The sequence below is a fragment of the Oncorhynchus masou genome, chromosome 5, assembly GCF_036934945.1.
Source record: "Oncorhynchus masou masou isolate Uvic2021 chromosome 5, UVic_Omas_1.1, whole genome shotgun sequence".
NCBI classification, from domain to species: domain Eukaryota; kingdom Metazoa; phylum Chordata; class Actinopteri; order Salmoniformes; family Salmonidae; genus Oncorhynchus; species Oncorhynchus masou.
The window spans coordinates 7,711,038-7,733,243 of NC_088216.1; the positions used below are offsets into that span (position 1 = coordinate 7,711,038).

The following is a 22,206-nucleotide window of genomic DNA, read 5'->3' on the forward strand; positions in this document are numbered from 1 at the left end:
GTTCTACATTCTAATTATATCTCCCCTCACCTACAGTACAGAACATAGAGAGCATCGCAGTTCACAGCTTTGTGAACATCAAGAATAGCAACATGGCTGCTCTCGCCTTGGAGAGGCTCCAGGTGAGTGGTGGGATGAAACATAATGCTGTCAAATGCATTTTACTATGTGAGATGTGCTATCAATTATTTAGCTTGAAAAAAAGGAGATTGTACTTTTGGGAATATGCTATTGGTTCCTTTGTACTATTGTGACAATGCTTGTACTATTGGGACTAGGCTATTGGTTCCATTGTACTTTTTTGACTCTGTTATTGGTTCCTTGAACTTTTGGGACTATGATATTGGTTCCATTTAATGTATTTTGACAGTGGCTGCTGTTATATGTATTTTGACAGTGGCTGCTGTTGTATGTATTTTGACAGTGGATGATGTTGTATGTATTTTGACAGTGGATGATGTTGTTTGTATTTTGACAGTGGATGATGTTGTATGTATTTTGACAGTGGATGATGTTGTTTGTATTTTGACAGTGGATGATGTTGTATGTATTTTGACAGTGGATGATGTTGAATGTATTTTGACAGTGGATGATGTTCTATGTATTTTGACAGTGGATGATGTTGTTTGTATTTTGACAGTGGATGATGTTGTTTGTATTTTGACAGTGGATGATGTTGTTTGTATTTTGACAGTGGATGATGTTGTATGTATTTTGACTGTGACTGCGGTTTGTCCTACTGTCCAGGTGGTGGAGCTGGAGAGCACCAGACTGGTGATTTGGTACCCAGACCGCTAGGTCCTCTCCTCAGAGGACCAACCTCCAACCGAGACCTCAACACCTCCTCAGCCTCCCAGTACGCCGCCACAGGGTAAGGACATCCGACTATCTGTCAAAACATCAACTATATATTATAAACATATATAAGCATTTATAATGTTGTATTCTAAATTGCTACTAATCTATGGGCCATGAATTGTACAAAATTACAGATAACTGACAGAAGGTGTGGATGGGAGCACTTGCGTGGAGGTGCTTGTGTTTTCATACTGTTTGTTTGTCTTTCCCAGGACCAGGAGGATGGCTCCCATCAATGGTGATGAGTGTTTCTTCTGGAGGACCACTGGCTGCCTGTATGGTGACAAATGGAGCATCAAACACAAGCCTGACCATAGAGGAAGAGACAGGAAACCATGGCAACCCTGAACACCCTGACAACCCTGACTACCCTGACCACCCAGATTACCCTGACCACCCAGACTACCCTGACCACCCTGACCACCCTGACCACCCAGACTACCCTGACTACCCTGAAAACCCAGACTATCCTGACCACCCTGACCACCCTGACCACCCAGACTACCCTGACCACCCAGACTATCCTGACCACCCTGACTACCCTGACCACCCTGACCACCCTGACCACCCAGACTACCCTGACTACCCTGAAAACCCAGACTACCCTGACCACCCTGACCACCCAGACTACCCTGACTACCCTGAAAACCCAGACTACCCTGACTACCCTGACCACCCAGACTACCCTGACCGCCCAGACCACCCAAACTACCCTGACCACCCAGACTACCCTGACCACCCAGACCACCCTGACTACCCTGACCACCGTGACCACCCAGACCAACCAGACTACCTTGACCACCCAGACTACCCTGACCACCGTGACCCACTGACCACCCTGAACACCTCGCACCGTCCGGATATAACAGAGGGAAGAAGAAGAGGAGGAAGAGGAAGACCAGAATAATGAATATGAAGATTGAGGTAGAGGAATAGGGACCGTGTACCTACCTTAAAAGGGAACAGGAAGCTTGGACAGAATGGGGGTGTTGGGGGGGCACCACTTTTGTAGTCCTCTGACACACAGCACAGACAGAACACTGGACATACAGTATGAGTGTGTGAAGTGTCAATCAAAGTGAAGAGGAGGGCTCCTCTGATTCCCTTTCCCTGCTTCCTCAGCCTGAGCTGATTTTGAATTCAATTGCAAATGAACATGATGTTCAGTGGACTAATTCAATTCAAGTTGACTAAAGTGACAATATGAGGAGCACATAATGATTGATTGATAGCATCAATGTAAAAAGACAATCTGTCTGTATCCTCTCAGCATGTGGGGGAGCTGAGTGAACAAATGACTACTGGTTTATTACATCAATCAGTTGTATTAATTCATAATAAAATACAGTTTAATCAAATCATATGTAGTGTCATTATTAATGTAATGTCATTATTCAGAAAGGCTATGGATACTGGTGTTCTAAAAACCAAAAACAGTTTTAGCAACATTACATTTACATTTACATTTAAGTCATTTAGCAGACGCTCTTATCCAGAGCGACTTACAAATTGGTGAATTCACCTTCTGACATCCAGTGGAACAGCCACTTTACAATAGTGCATCTAAATCATTAAGGGGGGGTGAGAAGGATTACTTATCCTATCCTAAACATGTTTGGGGAATGAACAGCACCCCCACCAGAACTAGTGTTTCTCAATCCTCTCAGGAGGGACCCATCTATCCACTCTCCATATTGGAGCCACCAATGAAGAAATACAAGTAGCCTATGACATATCAGACAGACATTTCTTGTAAAGTCCCTCTCTCTCCTCATGAAGATGTCCACACCGTTCTTAAAGCCCTTCACTGGCGTGTTGGTTGCCAGGAAGAGGCATCATGAAGACAGGAAGCCAGCTCTGCAGCACCTTTCAGCCCCTCAGTACATCTAGTTGCTGTCAACCACAGAACTCACACCATTCTGTTTCATTCTCTGCTTGGACAGTGAGCTCACCTCCCCTCTCTCTCCTCACGCTGTAAGTACGCTTGATGATGTCTATCTTTTCATTATTACTTGTTTCGAGTCATCAAACTTCTGCCAGGCATGACAATTTAAGCTTCTGCCGGGCATGACAATGTTTTATACTGCTGTTTTGTTTGTCTGTTAACCTAGACATACATAATGTAGACCTACATACAGTCTGCTTCTCTGTTAACCTAGACATACATAATGTAGACCAACATACAGTCTGATTCTCTGTTAGCCTAGACATGCATAATGTAGACCTACATACAGTTTGTTTGTCTGTTAGCCTAGACATACATAATGTAGACCTACATACAGTTTGTTTGTCTGTTAGCCTAGACATACATAATGTAGACCTACACACAGTTTGTTTGTCTGTTAGCCTAGACATACATAATGTAGACCTACATACAGTTTGTTTGTCTGTTAGCCTAGACATACATAATGTAGACCTACATACAGTTTGTTTGTCTGTTAGCCTAGACATGTGTAATGTAGACCTACATACAGTTTGTTTGTCTGTTAGCCTAGACATACATAATGTAGACCTACATACAGTTTGTTTGTCTGTTAGCCTAGACATACATAATGTAGACCTACACACAGTTTGTTTGTCTGTTAGCCTAGACATACATAATGTAGACCTACATACAGTTTGTTTGTCTGTTAGCCTAGACATACATAATGTAGACCTACATACAGTTTGTTTGTCTGTTAGCCTAGACATGTGTCATGTAGACCTACATACAGTTTGTTTGTCTGTTAGCCTTGACATACATAATGTAGACCTACATACAGTTTGTTTGTCTGTTAGCCTAGACATACATAATGTAGACCTACATACAGTTTTTTTGCCTGTTAGCCTAGACATACATAATGTAGACCTACATACAGTTTGTTTGTCTGTTAGCCTAGACATACATAATGTAGACCTACATACAGTTTGTTTGTCTGTTAGCCTAGACATACATAATGTAGACCTACATACAGTTTTTTTGCCTGTTAACCTCGACAGACATAATGTAGAAAATTTGAGTATGAATTACGCTTTGCATGTGAATCTATGCGTAAGATATTTGGATGGTGTTTCATGAATTTTGGGTCAATATTTTACATGCATTTTAAGTGCAGAAAAACACTGTATTTTGTGACAGCATGGGCAGCGCGTCTTCGGTGAGTTTAATGACGTCGTTTCAAATATAAGACTTGTTCATGCTATTTTGAGGCCTCTGAGAGCAATAGATTGTTGGGGAGACTTTTTTGTTTAGAGTGAAAGTAAGAGTGAGTGGATACTTCATAAGAGCTTTAGGAGTAGTATGAACATGAGACACAGTGATGGTGGGTTGTGTTTAGGAGTAGTATTAACATGAGACACAGTGATGGTGGGCTGTGTTTAGGAGTAGTGTGAACATGAGACATTGATGGTGGGTTGTGTATAGGAGTAGTATGAACATGAGACACAGTGATGGTGGGTTGTATTTAGGAGTAGTATTAACATGAGACACAGTGATGGTGGGTTGTGTTTAGGAGTAGTATTAACATGAGACACAGTGATGGTGGGTTGTGTGTAGGAGTAGTATTAACATGAGACACAGTGATGTTGGGCTGTGTTTAGGAGTAGTATTAACATGAGACACAGTGATGGTGGGTTGTGGTTAGGAGTAGTATTAACATGAGACACAGTGATGGTGGGTTGTGTTTAGGAGTAGTATTAACATGAGACACAGTGATGGTGGGTTGTGTTTAGGAGTAGTATTAACATGAGACACAGTGATGGTGGGTTGTATTTAGGAGTAGTATTAACATGAGACACAGTGATGGTGGGTTGTGTTTAGGAGTAGTATTAACATGAGACACAGTGATGGTGGGTTGTGTTTAGGAGTAGGATAAACCTAAGACACAGTGATGGTGGGTTGTGTTTAGGAGTAGTATTAACATGAGACACAGTGATGGAGGGTTGTGTATAGGAGTAGTATTAACATGAGACACAGTGATGGTGGGTTGTGTTTAGGAGTAGTATTAACATGAGACACAGTGATGGTGGGTTGTGTTTAGGAGTAGTATTAACATGAGACACAGTGATGGTGGGTTGTGGTTAGGAGTAGTATTAACATGAGACACAGTGATGGTGGGTTGTGTTTAGGAGTAGTATTAACATGAGACACAGTGATGGTGGGTTGTGGTTAGGAGTAGTATTAACATGAGACACAGTGATGGAGGGTTGTGTTTAGGAGTAGTATTAACATGAGACACAGTGATGGTGGGTTGTGTTTAGGAGTAGTATTAACATGAGACACAGTGATGGTGGGTTGTGTTTAGGAGTAGTATTAACATGAGACACAGTGATGGTGGGTTGTGTTTAGGAGTAGTATTAACATGAGACACAGTGATGGTGGGTTGTGTTTAGGAGTAGTATTAACATGAGACACAGTGATGGTGGGTTGTGTTTAGGAGTAGTATTAACATGAGACAGTGATGGTGGGTTGTGTTTAGGAGTAGTATTAACATGAGACACAGTGATGGTGGGTTGTGTTTAGGAGTAGTATTAACATGAGACACAGTGATGGTGGGTTGTGTTTAGGAGTAGTATTAACATGAGACACAGTGATGGTGGGTTGTGTTTAGGAGTAGTATTAACATGAGACACAGTGATGGTGGGTTGTGTTTAGGAGTAGTATTAACATGAGACACAGTGATGGTGGGTTGTGTTTAGGAGTAGTATTAACATGAGACACAGTGATGGTGGGTTGTGTTTAGGAGTAGTATTAACATGAGACACAGTGATGGTGGGTTGTGTTTAGGAGTAGTATTAACATGAGACACAGTGATGGTGGTTGTGTTTAGGAGTAGTATTAACATGAGACACAGTGAGGGTTGTGTTCAGGCGTAGTACTGGGCCATTCGACTATATATGGATAGTCTGATTATTTTCCAGTTTGTGAAGTTGATATTTGCCCAACAGTATTGAGGTCATTATTATTAGGATGGCGCAGTAATGTTGAGATGCCAGTAGGAGGAGCTCTAGTCTAGAACACTGGAACCTTCAGTACCACATTGATACAGCTGATGAGTAGAGTAAATATAATGTGTTTGTAGAATAGAATGAATGACATCATGGAACTGACCAAATGTAAAAGGAACTTTGACCTGTTCCAAGAAGAACTCAAAGGGACAAGGCAACACATTCTAATATTTATCAACATTCTATATAGAATAGTCAACATATTGTTTACATGGTTTTGTATTTTTATAAAAGTTGAAATGCGGGACATTTTGTCCATTATAGAAATGTAGGGCCCACTCTAATACAGTAACCTCCCTTTTCTGACATGCTGTTCTGGTCTTCATGTATGTTAATGTCTCAAAGAGGAAGGAGAGGACAGTTCTGTATCAGATACATGTATCCTGACTACTTTACATATGAATCAACCACAGAACTGACACCTACTAGCAGGAACCACACACTACCAATAAGCTATCTTACTGTACAAGACCTCTCCCCTTCACTTCACTCTGTAACTACTCTTGACAATATCTCAAAATATAGTTTTTGGTTATTTGTTTTTAGTCATAAGTCATATAGTGCTGTGTGTATGTGTGTGTGCGTTTGTCATTGCTGTTTATCCTCACAGCTTGGGGATAGGTACTATCATTGGACCTGGTTGTCACGTCATCTAGGAGGGTTTTGGAGTCAGAGAGCAGAGGCTTCGGACAATCGGATTTTATTCTGGTACAAATGGTCAAAACACTAGGAACTGACCGACCCAAACACAGGACCCAAACACAGGACCCAAACACAGGACCCAAACACAGGACCCAAACAGTCCGGAGAAAATAAAGTACAAATGCACAAACTAACAGAGGATCCCACACAAACATAGTCGGGCCTAACAGGCTTAAATAGACATAAATCAAGAAACAAAATAAGAGACAGGTGCAACCAAGAAGACCAAGCGAACAAAAAAGGGGATCGGTGGCGGCTAGTAGACCGGCAACGACGACCGCTGAGCGCCGCCCGAACAGGCAGGGGGGCCTCCTTCTGTGGGAGTTGTGTCCCTGGTGGTCAGTCTTTAGTCACTGGCTGTTTAGCCTCACAGCTTGAGGATAGGTACTGTCATTGAACCTGGTGGTCAGTCTTTAGGCTGCTGTACAGCTTGACGGACCGTAGAGGATTGAACATTTATCCTCCTATATTTGGGGTTCTGAGAAAAAAACAGCTTCACAATCAATATAGAAATGTGTTTACAGTACTACAGACCTGTTTAAAAAGTGATTGTTGTTGTTGATGGCTATTTATATACATTAGGAAATTGTTTTTGCATCACACAACATGTCATCTTACATAGACAGATGTAGACAGACATGCAACACATCACACACATTACATACATTGTGGAATAGACTTACAGACAGACATTATTCACATAGACAACCATTTGGCACAATACAACACAACACAATATGAGCCTGGTTCATTTTCAGTAATGAGGCCCTGTACCCCATTTACAGTTTCTACTTCAATGTATCAGGTGGAGTTATTCACCAGCTATAGAGTGAGTTGTTGTTTATGTTTCTAAGACTGCAGGGTGGGAGATGCAACAATGGCCTTGAGAACAGCAGGAAGTGTGTTGGGGGTCTTTCTCTGGTCTGTAGCAGGTATGGTCTCATTCATAATGTTTTAGTAATGTTATTCTGTGTGTTCAGTGACATTGTCTGTTAGGGGCTTCTTCTTTTCTGGAATAGTTGTCTTTCACACCTCACTGAGTAACACTTAGGTCCTTTCTGTGGTTTCCATTCACACTCAGCAAGTAAAGTACGGCAACAAAGTGTGGACAAACACTGATTGTGTGAGGAAATGGGTCTGTAATGTATAATCACTATCATGTGTGATTGTGTTTCAGTGTTACTGGGTCAGGATGGCTGGAGTGTGAAGTACAGCACTCAGAGTATCTGTACCTTGAAGGGGTCAACAGTAGAGCTGACCTGCTCTTACACATATCCCAGTGGCTATACAATCACAACAACCTTCTGGTTCACTAGAAATGATGCTGAGGGGAATCATGTGACTCTGAGTGATGAACCAGACTACACAGGTCATGTGACGTACTGTAGCAACAAGAAGAATGGCCACACCCTGACAATCAGAGATCTGAGAGAGTGTGACTCAGCTATGTGCAAGTTCAGCTTTATAACAGATCAGACCCTAAGGAAATATAGTGGTCATCCTGGAGTAATTCTGTCTGTCACAGTTACATTCAATTAAGCTAAACTGTTGAATTCCGTTTAGTTCAGTTAAATGTCTTGGTTTGTGTTTGTCTGTATAACATAGGATTTCTTCCATCTGTGCATTAGAGTGAATACTAAGTGATAAAGGGATTTACAGTGATAGTTTTTTAGTCACTTTATTTGGATAGTCTGGATAGATGCTCTACAGATGGTCATTCTATCAACACATGTCCTGTTGATAAGTTACTGCTTTTATTTTTTACTGTGTCACAATAGTCTCTTTCTACTATTTCCCCTGTACCTTGACACAGCTCTCTCTCCAGAGTGTCCATCCTGACCCTAACTAGGACACACACACCACTGAAAATGAGGACCAGACACTCTGGCAGTAGGTATGTTATAACATATTCATATATGTGTTTATTTTGTATATAATATTTGTGTTTGTGTGTGTGAGTGGGTGACACAGAGAGATGAACACAGAAAGTAGAAGTAAGAGAGAATGCTATAGAGCAGTGTGTAAAGTGTTCATACTGTGTTTCCTTTGTCGCTGTCTCTCTGAGTGTGAAAATCCCCCACAGTGACACGTTCACATCTCTTCAGATAGACGCTCAGCACTCCGTATATCAGACCATCCAGGGAAGAGAACCACCACAGAACCTGGACTGATAGAACCACCACAGAACCTGGAGGGAAGAGAACCACCACTGAACCTGGAGGGAAGAGAACCACCACAGAACCTGGAGGGAAGACCTGTCGTCATCAGGGAAGATTGTCCCAGTCCATGGCTGGTGGACCAAAATTGAAACCACAGAACCTGCACTGAAGAGAACCACCACAGAACCTGGAGGGAAGAGAACCACCACAGAACCTGGAGGGAAGAGAACCACCACTGAACCTGGAGGGAAGAGAACCACCACAGAACCTGGAGAGAATAGAACCACCACAGAACCTGCACTGAAGAAAACCACCACAGATCCTGGACTAAAGAGAACCACCACAGAACCTGGACTGAAGAGAACCATCACAGAACCGGCACTGAAGAGAACCATCACAGAACCTGCACTGAAGAGAACCATCACAACACATGGACTAAAGAGAACCACCACATAACCTGGACTAAAGAGAACCACCACAGAACCTGCACTGAAGAGAACCACCACAGAACCTGGACTAAAGAGAACCACCACAGAACCTGGACTAAAGAGAACCACCACAGAACCTGCACTGGAGAGAACCACCACAGAACCTGGACTAAAGAGAACCACCACAGAACCTGCACTGAAGAGAACCACCACAGAACCTGGACTAAAGAGAACCATCACAGAACCTGCACTGAAGAGAACCATCACAACACATGGACTGAAGAGAACCACCACAGAACCTGGAGGGAAGAGAACCATCACAGAACCTGGAGGGAAGAGAACCATCACAACACATGGACTGAAGAGAACCACCACAGAACCTGGACTAAAGAGCTATGACCCCAAACCAAAGCTAGTCCTTACACTCTATTCACCTTGCATGATGAATAACTACTCAATATTATTTATAGATCATTCAGTCAGTCACAATTTACCCATGATACATCAGTTTGGATGTTCTCGAACACTGTCTGAGTGACTGCTGAAGGAAGCCTTCTCTGCATAAGCTTCTTGGTCCCTGACATAGAGTTGGATAGAAGGTACATCTTGACATCTTTGTCATGTCTTCTGGAGCAGAATGAGCAGCACCATTGAGGGCTATTTCCATATTAAAGTAGTTAATATCTTCAACTTCCATAAGTTTAATAACAGTCGGTATACCAACTGAAATGGTGTATTCAATGGCTTTAGTCATGCTAAAATGGGCTTTGAAGCAAGTACGCCCTCTATTCAACTCTATTGTCCCTGACTGCTTCAATGTTGTGTCAACCGGACTTCAAACCTCACACTCAGTGTCTATTTATATAGACTTCCAGTAAGTTAACTTGCAACACATCTCCCCTTCACTCTGTAAGTATGCTTGATGATATCTTAAAATATGTTTATTTTATCATTTGTTTGTTTCCATGAACTTCTGTATCCTGTTGTGCGCATGGCGATGCTATTGTAATGTATGTTTTGTTTTTCTGTTATTTACAGTATACTCTGTAGATGTATTTCTGCGTAGTAATCTGATACAGTATTGTACATGTGGTTACGCATATAATACTTTAGCATGGTATTTTAAGGACTCTGAAAGCAATAGATTGTTGTGGAGACTTGTTTGAAAATGACCTAAAGTAAGACTGAAAGTAACAGTGATTAGGTGGATGCTTCGTAAGAGCTTTAGGAGTAGTATTAACATGAGACAGTGATGGTGGGTTGTGTTTAGGAGTAGTATTAACATGAGTGATGGTGGGTTGTGTTTAGGAGTAGTATTAACATGAGACACAGTGATGGTGGGTTGTGTTTAGGAGTAGTATTAACATGAGACACAGTGATGGTGGGTTGTGTTTAGGAGTAGTATTAACATGAGACACAGTGATGGTGGGTTGTGTTTAGGAGTAGTATAAACATGAGACAGTGACTGTGGGTTGTGGTTTTGTTGGTTTAAATGCACACACTCAGTATCACTTCCCTGTTCTCCTTTCCTGTCTGTCCTCTGACAGACCTCCCGAGTCATATCAGAAATCTGTATATACACATTAGACTTTACAGAACATGTTCCTCTGTAGCTCAGTTGGTAGAACATGGCACCTGCAACGTTATGGGTTTGGTTCCCAGGACCACCCATTGGTGCTCTAGTCTAGATCACTGAACCTTCAGTACCACTTTGATGCAGCCGATGAGGAGTGATGGTCATGGGTGTTTAAATGGAATGGGTTCTAATTGAATAACATCATGGAACTTTGACCTGTACATACAGAACTCAGAAGGGCAAGGTAGGTCATTAAAATGTTAACGTTATAAATAGCTTAGTCAACACATTGTTTACATGGTTCTGTATGTAGTATAAAAGACCACAGTGAAAATTGACACATTTGTTTAATAAAATAAATATATGCCCAGACTTGTCTTTTACACAATTTCTGTTCTATTACAGTAACAGCCCTTTTCTGGCGTGTTGGTCTGGTTGTCGTGGATGTTAATGTCTTTAATAAACAGGAAGGACAGTTCTGCATCCACTACTTGTGTTCTGACTGCTTTTATAATGTTTCAACACTTCAGGTTTTCACTCACTACCAGACAGTTGACTCACTGTACAAGACCTCTCCTCTTCACTTCACTCTGTAAGTACACTTGACAATATCTTGAAATATGTTTTTGGGTTATTTGTTTTTATTCATAAGTCAAATACTTGAGGGTAATGTATTGTGTTGTGTGTGTGTGTGTGTGTGTGTGTGTGTGTGTGTGTGTGTGTGTGTGTGTGTGTGTGTTTGAGACAGAGAGAAAGAGAGTGAGGGCTTGAGAGTAGAGTGAAAGTCACTGGCTGTTTAGCCTCACAGCTTGAAGATAGGTGCTGTCATTGAACCTGGTGGTCAGTCTTTAGTCACTGGCTGTTTAGCCTCACAGCTTGGGATAGGTGCTGTCATTGAACCTGGTGGTCAGTCTTTAGTCACTGGCTGTTTAGCCTCACAGCTTGAAGATAGGTGCTGTCATTGAACCTGGTGGTCAGTCTTTAGTCACTGGCTGTTTAGCCTCACAGCTTGAAGCTTGGTGCTGATTGAACCTGGTGGTCAGTCTTTAGTCACTGGCTGTTTAGAACAGCTTGAAGATAGGTGCTGTCATTGAACCTGGTGGTCAGTCTTTAGTCACTGGCTGTTTAGCCTCACAGCTTGAGGATAGGTGCTGTCATTGAACCTGGTGGTCAGTCTTTAGTCACTGACTGTTTAGCCTCACAGCTTGAGGATAGGTGCTGTCATTGAACCTGGTGGTCAGTCTTTAGATCTGTTCTGTGTGCTGTACAGCTTGACGGACCTGTAGAGGATTGAACATTTATCCTCCTATATTTGGGGTTCTGAGAATAAAACAGCTTCAGAACAATCAATGTAGAAATATGTGTTTACAGTAATACAGACCTGTTCAATAGGTGATTGTTGTTGTTGTTGTTGTTTACAATGATGATGATGACTACTGTATATATTAGGAATTTATTTGTTGCATCATGTCAGTTTAAGTAGACAGACGTAGACAGACATGCAACACATCACACACATTACATACATAAATAGTGCAATAGACTTACAGACAGACATTATTCACATAGACAACCATTTAGCACAATACAACACAACACAATATGAGCCTGGTTCATTTTCAGTAATGAGGCCCTGTACCCCATTTACAGTTTCTACTTCAATGTATCAGGTGGAGTTATTCACCAGCTATAGAGTGAGTTGTTGTTTATGTTTCTAAGACTGCAGGGTGGGAGATGCAACAATGGCCTTGAGAACAGCAGGAAGTGTGTTGGTGGTCTTTCTCTGGTCTGTGACAGGTATGGTCTCATTCATAACTTATATGTTGGTCAATCTACAGACATTTGTATTACATTGGCTTGTGTTCTGTTAGGCATCTCCACTTCACTTTAAATAGTTATGTTTCACACCTCACTGAGTGATGATTATCTGTGGTTTCCAATATGGCAACAAAGTGTGGACAAACCCTAAACAAAGTGTGAGCCAGAATACCTTGTTCTAATTCTGATACCATTGTGATATCTAACTGTGTTTCAGTGGTACTGGGTCAGGATGGCTGGAGTGTGACATACACCACTCAGAGTATCTGTACCTTGAAGGGGTCAACAGTGAAGCTGTTCTGTTCTTATACATATCCCAGAGGTAAAGTCACAACAACCTTCTGGTTCACTAAATGGGGGACTGGTGTACAACCTAAAGATCTAGGTCAGGACCCAGAGTATTCAGGTCGTCTGGAGTATCATGGAGATAAGAAGAAAGACTGTACCCTGAGAATCACAGACCTGAGAGAGAGAGACTCAGCTGAGTACAAGTTCAGATTATTAACAGATCAGGAAGGAGGGAAATATTCTGGAAGTCCTGGAGTCACTCTGTCTGTCACAGGTACAGTAACATTCAATATAATTAAACTGTTGAATTCCATTTAGTTCAGGAAAAATGTCTTGGTTTGTGTTTATGTCTGTATAACATAGGATTTCCTCCATCTTTGTATTAGAGTGATAAGTCAGTGATAAAGGGATTTACAGTGATATTGTTTTTTCTCCAGGTCTTCAGGTGAAGGTGACTGGTGGACATCAGGATAAGACACTGACCTGTATCACCACCTGTACTCTGACTGACAAACCCACCTACATCTGGTACAAGAACGGACAACATCTAGATGAGAGCACCTCCCCCCAGTACAAAGACCCAGTCTCCAGTAACTATGGAGACAGTTATTCCTGTGCTGTAAAAGGCCATGAGGATCTCCTCTCTCCTGCAGTGTGTGAGTGTGAATCTAATATGAATCTAATACAGCAAGTATACAGAATGTTTGTACTACGTCCTTTTGGTCTCACTGTATAATTTGATGGGGCTTTTATGAAAATATCTGAAAATACTGTATAATGTACTTATGTGATTCCATTATATTGCAGGTGTCCAGGGTCAGGACTGCAACAGAGTGACTTACACCAAGAGGACAATCTGTGCCTTGAAGGGGTCAACAGTGTACATATCCTGTAGTTATTTCAGTGGTTATGATACAGTCAAATCAACACTCTGGTTTAGTCCCAAACAGAGTGACAGCTGGAGGGATGAGTTGATCCCTGAGGACCTAACCACAGACCCAGGGTATGCAGGTCGTGTGGAGTATGTTGGAGAGAAGGAGAGAGGTCGCTCCACCCTGAGAATCACAGATCTGAGAGAGGAGGACTCTGCTGAGTACAAGTTCATATTCAACACACAGACATCAAGATGGGGACACAGCTTCCCTGGAACAACTCTGACTGTCACAGGTAACACTGGATCATGTTTATACATACAGGATCATGTTAATACATACATTTCTATTAGATGTTTCATTATACATGTTTTATCCATAATACACTATTGGTTTAATGATGTTATTGTCATTGACTCTGTATTCAGACCTGCAGGTGAAGGTGACTCCTGCCACAGAGGCAGGGAAGAGGACACTGACCTGTATCACCACCTGTACTCTGACTGACAACCCCACCTACATCTGGTACAAGAACGGACACAAAGTAAAGGAGGACACTTCCAGCCTGGACTCAGACTCCTTTAGTGATGCAGACAGTTACTCCTGTGCTGTAAAAGGCCATGAGGATCTCCTCTCTCCTGCAGTGTGTAAGTGTGGACTTTTACATACAACATTTGTTTCAGGTCGTCAGACGATCATTATTGAATTTGCTGTGAATGTGATGTCCACTTCTGCTTTAGTTCTGTATGCTTTGCCACGCAGTGTTGAATGGGCTTCAAGATATACACTGCTCAAAAAAATTAAGGGAACACTTAAACAACACAATGTAACTCCAAGTCAATCACACTTCTGTGAAATCAAACTGTCCACTTAGGAAGCAACACAATAAATTTCACATGCTGTTGTGCAAATGGAATAGAGAACAGGTGGAAATTATAGGCAATTAGCAAGACACCCCCAATAAAGGAGTGGTTTTGCAGGTGGTGACCACAGACCACTTCTCAGTTCCTATGCTCCCTGGCTGATTTTTTGGTCACTTTTGAATGCTGGCGGTGCTTTCACTCTAGTGGTAGCATGAGACTGAGTCTACAACCCACACAAGTGGCTCAGGTATTTCAACTCATCCAGGATGGCACATCAATGCAAGCTGTGGCAAGAAGGTTTGCTGTGTCTGTCAGCCTAGTGTCCAGAGCATGTAGGCACTACCAGGAGACAGGCCAGTACATCAGGAGACGTGGAGGAGGCCGTAGGAGGGCAACAACCCAGCAGCAGGACCGCTACCTCCGCCTTTGTGCAAGGAGGAGCAGGAGGAGCACTGCCAGAGCCCTGCAAAATGACCTCCAGCAGGCCACAAATGTGCATGTGTCTGCTCAAAAGGTCAGAAACAGACTCTGTGAGGGTGGTAAGGGCCCGACGTCCACAGGTGGGGGTTGTGCTTCCAGCCCATCACTGTGCAGGACGTTTGGCATTTGCCAGATAACACCAAGATTGGCAAATTCACCACCGGTGCCCTGTGCTCTTCACAGATGAAAGCAGGTTCACACTGAGCACGTGACAGACGTGACAGAGTCTGGAGACACCGTGGAGAACGTTCTGCTTCCTGCAACATCCTCCAGCATGACCGGTTTGGCGGTGGGTCAGTCATGGTGTGGGGTGGCATTTCTTTGGGGGGCCGCACAGCCCTCCATGTGCTCGCCAGAGGAAGCCTGACTGCCATTAGGTACCGAGATGAGATCCTCAGACCCCTTGTTTATCCATATGCTGGTGCGGTTGGCCCTGGGTTCCTCCTAATGCAAGACAATGCTAGACCTCATGTGGCTGGAGTGTGTCAGCAGTTCCTGCAAGAGGAAGACATTGATGCTATGGACTGGCCCGCCCGTTCCCCAGACCTGAATCCAATTGAGCACATCTGGGACATCATGTCTCGCTCCATCCACCAACGCCACGTTGCACCACAGACTGTCCAGGAGTTGGCGGATGCTTTAGTCCAGGTCTGGGAGGAGGTCCCTCAGGAGACCATCCGCGACCTCATCAGAAGCATGCCCAGGTCATACAGGCACGTGGAGGCCACACACACTACTGAGACTCATTTTGACTTGTTTTAAGGACATTACATCAAAGTTGGATCAGCCTGTAGTGTGGTTTTCCACTTTAATGTTGAGTGTGACTCCAAATCCAGACCTCCATGGGTTGATAAATCTGATTTCCATTGATAATTTTTGTGTGATTTTGTTGTCAGCACATTCAACTATGTAAAGAAAAAAGTATTTAATAAGAATAATTCATTCATTCAGATCTAGGATGTGTTATTTTAGTGTTCCATTTATTTTTTTGAGCAGTGTATAATCAAATTCATGAAAATGCAGTCAATGGATGAATTTACTTCTACAAAATACATTTCATTACGTTGTTGTGCTTGTACACCATTGCACGTCTGTTTTTGAGCACTGAAGACCCATGAAAAGTTTATAAACTACAAAGCTGATAGTCACTTCCTGGTTACTTTCACAGCATATGATTTAAACATTGTTGTTTTGTTGTTTTCAATGATACTTGGAGGTGAGGTGCCCTGATTGGTGTCACTCGTTAGTCAGAATGTGTTACAACTGGGGGGTTTTATTTTGTTTGCCTCTTCTTGGGTAAATGTTGTGGAAGCTCATGTCTTTTTGTTCCAGTTGTTGTTGATAGTACATTTTCAATGGACTCCCCCATGAGTGTCTTTCAGAGCCCACTGGTCTCATTTTTGTCTTTGTCAGTGACTCTTATTAATTCCCACTTTTGTTTTGGTTATATTTGAGGTTTTCTTGCTGGGGAACGTAACAGCATAAGTGAATACAGTAGATATTGTAATTAAGAATTTTATAAAGGTGTTATATTGTCTTGTATTTCAGGTCAGAAGTGTTGGAGTGTGACTTACACCCATCAGAAGATCTGTGCCTTGAAGGGGTCAACAGTGGACATTTCCTGCTCTTACACATATCCCAGTAATCATGAGATCAAACAATCTTTCTGGTTTACTAAATGGTCTGGTCTGGAGGCTGAAGATCTGAGCTCAGTGCCAGGGTATGAGGGTCATATAGAGTACCTTGGGGATAAGAAGAGTGACTGTACCCTGAGAATCACAGACCTGAGATTGAATGACTCTGCAGGGTTCAGGTTCAGATTCATAACATCTGGAGGAAAGTTTTCTGGCTCACCTGTCTCTCTGACTGTCACAGGTAATCTGTCACTCATCTCACATCTATGACACATATCTAGATAGCTGTAATGTGAGTGTTGTTTTGTATGTATGCTAATGAGAATGTTGTGTTTTAATCTGTTTTATTGATTCTATGGAACCCAGGACTTCCTGGAAAACAGTGGAAATTATTACAGAGTTGACTGTCCTGTCTAAATATATCAAATTAATGACCGTAATTACCTTATTTAAGGGCAGTCATGCAGACACTGCAGTGTTATGTAACAGGGGAAAAAACAAATATGATATTTCACATAAGAGGACATATATAGGAGGAGAATAATGATGTGGTTCCTTTTACTCCAGATGTTGTGTTGGAGATGGATCCTACATCTGTGTCAGAGGGGGAGAGAGTCACACTGAGATGTAGAACCAACTGTACACTGGACCCCATCACAGCCTACAGTTGGTATAAGAATGGACAGCCTATACCAAACAGCAACACCTACTCTCCTTTCTATATCCTGTTCTCAGTCAGCAGTGAGGATACAGGCAGATACTCCTGTTCTGTAGAAGGACATGAGGATCTCCCCTCTGCTGAAGAGACTCTCATTGTCACATGTAAGTACATTGGGGATTTTAATGTCCAGTTTGATATACTGACAATGTTGATAGTTGAATTTAGAATAGATTGTTTTACACATAAATATATCTATCAATACATATTTTAGTGTGTAACATCCTGTCACTCCCTGACCATAGAGAGCCCTCGGTTCTCTATGGTGTTTAGGTCAGAGCGTGACTAGGGGGGAGTTCTAGTCATTTATTTTCTATGTGGCTGGTTTGTGCGGTTCCCAATTAGAGGCAGCTGGTCATCGTTGCCTCTAATTGGGGATCATATTTAGGAAGCCCTTTATCCCACCTGCTTTGTGGGATGTTGTTTTTGAGTGAGTTCATGTTGCACCTCAGTACTGTCGTCGTTGTTAGTTTCTTGGTTTATTTTAAGTTTCACTAAAAATAAAGATGTAGAACTCCAATCATGCTGCGCCTTGGTCCGTCTCTCCACACGATCGTGACTCATCCATTTCCCTGAATGTGCATTACCACAATGTCATCATTATTTATTGTGATTCTGTTTCACATTTTCTTTTGCTCTGAATTAATAATTTATTATAATTTATAAATTATTTCAACTAAACACAAATGTTGCTATAAATAAATACAATTTATTTTACACCAGATGGTCCATGGAACACCTCAGTGTCAGTCAGTCCCTCTGGTGAACTAGTGGAGGGCAGTTCAGTGACTCTGACCTGCAGCAGTGATGCCAACCCACCTGTGGACAAATACACCTGGTACAAGAAGAATGTAGCCTCACCAAAAGCATCAGGACAGAGTTACAGCATCACTAACATCATCTCTGAGGACAGAGGAGAATATTACTGTGAGGCCCAGAATGGAAGAGGATCTAATAACTCTACAGCTCTGATGATCATTGTAGCAGGTAAAGTTACATCTTAGATACAAAATGATGTTCAATAACTAATTGTTTTTCATGGTAATCTTCTTCTAGTTGGCCTTATTACATATTGGTTTTTAACTATACATGGGCTTCTATATTCAAGTATTACATTAATGTCCTGTTTTGCTGTATTCGTTTTCACTTCATAATAACCTGTACTCGTATCATCTATATTATATTTTAGAGAAACAAACCTCAGTTCTAACTGCAGCTGTAGGAATCATAGTGGTTGTTCTGGGTGTCATACTGGCTTCATGTCTCTCTGGACTCATGTGGTTCAGGTGAGTGAAAATGCATATTTTAAAGATTATTTCACTTTATTATCTTCATTACTTTGTTAATATATTCATTCACTCATTCATTTACAAAACAGGAAGAAGGTCTTCAAAACCACCTCTGACACAAGACACACGGCAGGCAATGGACAGGTGAGTCTGTTGAAATAGATGTAGGATTGTCTTTATTGCTTTGTGGGACATTTCCACACTTCATGCTGTCTGTCCCCAGGTCTATTTATGTTGTCTGTTCTCTCTCTCCATCAGGGAGACTCTAGTCCAGTGTATGACAACATCTCAGGCATGGCCTTCACCCCTACTGCAGCACAGACAGCGGCCACCGTCGACCAGGATGATGTTCACTATGCCAGTGATGTTCACTCTCGCTTAAAAAACCAGGAAGTGCCTCTCTACTCCACCGTCCAGCTGCCTCAACCCCAGAAAGAGGATGAGGATGTCCTGTACGCTGCTTTGAATTTCAACCTTCCCAGTGCTGCCACCTGGTGAGCATATTCTGCCATTACAACAACATAGAGTCATCTATTTTGAACATGTGAACACAGACAGCATCAAGGCCATTCATATGCTGCTGCTTATTGGAGGAGAGGACAATGATGCCATTAAAATAACCAAACAGTTGACCCCTAGTGACCCCTCATTGCTCCCTGATAACTCCCTCCATCACTATCTGAGGGTTGAAGGAGAAATATTCATATCAAATGACATTTCATTGAACTCTATGGTGAACTCTAGGGGCATACTATGGTGTGACAGTGAACATTTTGAAAAGTTGCAGTTTCAATGTCTAAAAGGTTCCAGTAGTTTTCTTCAGGCCAAATGGAATTTCCTGAAACTAAACTCAACAATTTACATCTCAAGACAGTTACTATGACATGTCTATAATGAAGGAGTGATGTGATGTGATGATGGTTTTGAGTAACTGTTCTGCTTGCATTCCAAAATGGCACCCTATTCCCTATTTAGTTCACTACTGGTCGAAAGTAGTGCATGCAAAAAGGGAGTAGGGTGCCATTTGGGACATTCAGTTTAACGTCTGTTTCTTTCTCCAGGTCCACGGTGGAACAAGCAGCTGAGGAGGATCCCTCTGTTCTCTACAGTACAGTCAACAAACCCAGAACCAAGAAGACCTGAACACAACAAACCCAGAACCAAGAAGACCTGAACACAACAAACCCAGAACCAAGAAGACCTGAACACATCAAACCCAGAACCAAGAAGACCTGAACACATCAAACCCAGAACCAAGAAGACCTGAACACAACAAACCCAGAACCAAGAAGACCTGAACACAACAAACCCAGAACCAAGAAGACCTGAACACAACAAACCCAGAACCAAGAACTGAAAACAACAAACCCAGAACCAAGAAGAACTGAAAACAACAAACCCAGAACCAAGAAGACCTGACAAACCCAGAACCAAGAACTGAAAACAACAAACCCAGAACCAAGAAGTGAAAACAACAAACCCAAAACCAAGAACTGAAAACAACAAACCCAGAACCAAGAAGACCTGACAAACCCAGAACCAAGAACTGAAAACAACAAACCCAGAACCAAGAAGACCTGACAAACCCAGAACCAAGAACTGAAAACAACAAACCCAGAACAAAGAAGACCTGACAAACCCAGAAACAAGAACTGAAAACAACAAACCCAGAACCAAGAAGACCTGAACACAACAAACCCAGAACCAAGAAGAACTGAAAACAACAAACCCAGAACCAAGAACTGAAAACAACAAACCCAGAACCAAGAAGACCTGACAAACCCAGAACCAAGAACTGAAAACAACAAACCCTGAACCAAGAAGACCTGACAAACCCAGAACCAAGAACTGAAAACAACAAACCCAGAACCAAGAAGACCTGACAAACCCAGAACCAAGAACTGAAATCAACAAACCCAGAACCAAGAAGACCTGACAAACCCAGAACCAAGAACTGAAAACAACAAACCCAGAACCAAGAAGACCTGACAAACCCAGAACCAAGAACTGAAAACAACAAACCCAGAACCAAGAAGACCTGACAAACCCAGAACCAAGAAGACCTGAACACAACAAACTCAGAACCAAGAAGACCTGACAAACCCAGAACCAATAACTGAACACAACAAACCCAGAACCAAGAAGACCTGAACACAACAAACCCAGAACCAAGAAGACCTGACAAACCCAGAACCAAGAACTGAAAACAACAAACCCAGAACCAAGAAGACCTTGTATATCTGGACCCGTATATAATAACTAAGTGGTATAATTAAGCAATAACGTCCGAGGGGGTGTGGTATATTGGCCTATATGCTGTACCACGGCTAAGGACTGTTCTTAAGCACGACACAACGCAGAGTTCCATGTATACAGCCCTTAGCTGTGGTATATTGGCCTATATACTGTACCACGGCTAAGGACTGTTCTTAAGCACGACACAACGCAGAGTTCCTGGATACAGCCGTTAGCTGTGGTATATTGGCCTATATACTGTACCACGGCTAAGGACTGTTCTTAAGCACGACACAACGCAGAGTTCCTGTATACAGCCCTTAGCTGTGGTATATTGGCCTATATACTGTACCACGGCTAAGGACTGTTCTTAAGCACGACACAACGCAGAGTTCCTGGATACAGCCCTTAGCTGTGGTATATTGGCCTATATACTGTACCACGGCTAAGGACTGTTCTTAAGCACGACACAACGCAGAGTTCCTGGATACAGCCGTTAGCTGTGGTATATTGGCCTATATACTGTACCACGGCTAAGGACTGTTCTTAAGCACGACACAACGCAGAGTTCCTGTATACAGCCCTTAGCTGTGGTATATTGGCCTATATACTGTACCACGGCTAAGGACTGTTCTTAAGCACGACACAACGCAGAGTTCCTGGATACAGCCCGTTAGCTGTGGTATATTGGCCTATATACTGTACCACGGCTAAGGACTGTTCTTAAGCACGACACAACGCAGAGTTCCTGGATACAGCCGTTAGCTGTGGTATATTGGCCTATATACTGTACCACGGCTAAGGACTGTTCTTAAGCACGACACAACGCAGAGTTCCTGGATACAGCCGTTAGCTGTGGTATATTGGCCTATATACTGTACCACGGCTAAGGACTGTTCTTAAGCACGACACAACGCAGAGTTCCTGGATACAGCCGTTAGCAGTGGTATATTGGCCTATATACTGTACCACGGCTAAGGACTGTTCTTAAGCACGACACAACGCAGAGTTCCTGGATGCAGCCGTTAGCAGTGGTATATTGGCCATAAACCACAAACCCCTGAGATGCCTTATTGCTATTATAAACTGGCTACCAACATCAATAGAAAAGTAAAAAAAGTATTTTTGCGTCATACCCGTGCTTTATTGTCTGATATACCAACACAATCTCACACTCCATTTGTGCAAATATGAACAAAAACTATTTCAGCAGATTTCATGTTTTTTTGCGTTTTTGTGTGGATTAATTCATGGGAAAAGACACTCCTTTTTTAGCGATTTAATTTTTTGCAAAATACAC

General features: G+C 42.3%; 1 protein-coding gene across 1 annotated transcript; it reads left to right on the forward strand.

Annotated features, from left to right (window-relative positions):
- The first annotated feature begins 10,514 nt into the window (after window positions 1–10,514).
- LOC135525799 (B-cell receptor CD22-like) lies at window positions 10,515–21,570 on the forward strand. Its single transcript, XM_064953672.1, has 13 exons — window positions 10,515–11,301; window positions 12,429–12,506; window positions 12,745–13,089; window positions 13,253–13,471; window positions 13,623–13,982; window positions 14,116–14,334; window positions 16,579–16,905; window positions 17,232–17,486; window positions 18,106–18,369; window positions 18,572–18,668; window positions 18,761–18,815; window positions 18,930–19,165; window positions 19,733–21,570. Exons 1-13 carry the CDS (start codon window positions 11,154–11,156, stop codon window positions 19,812–19,814), a joined length of 2,685 nt encoding a protein of 894 aa, XP_064809744.1. The 5' UTR covers window positions 10,515–11,153; the 3' UTR covers window positions 19,815–21,570.
- The last annotated feature ends 636 nt before the right edge of the window (window positions 21,571–22,206 follow it).

What these genes read in the sequence shown, in the direction of transcription:
- LOC135525799 (XM_064953672.1), top strand. Translation starts at nt 11,154, where the DNA reads ATGTTAATGTCTTTAATAAACAGGAAGGACAGTTCTGCATCCACTACT. An exon ending in CTTTCTCTGGTCTGTGACAG is followed by an intron (nt 12,507 to 12,744) that starts GTATGGTCTCAT and finishes ACTGTGTTTCAG; the next exon opens with TGGTACTGGGTCAGGATGGC. An exon ending in AGTCACTCTGTCTGTCACAG is followed by an intron (nt 13,090 to 13,252) that starts GTACAGTAACAT and finishes TTTTTTCTCCAG; the next exon opens with GTCTTCAGGTGAAGGTGACT.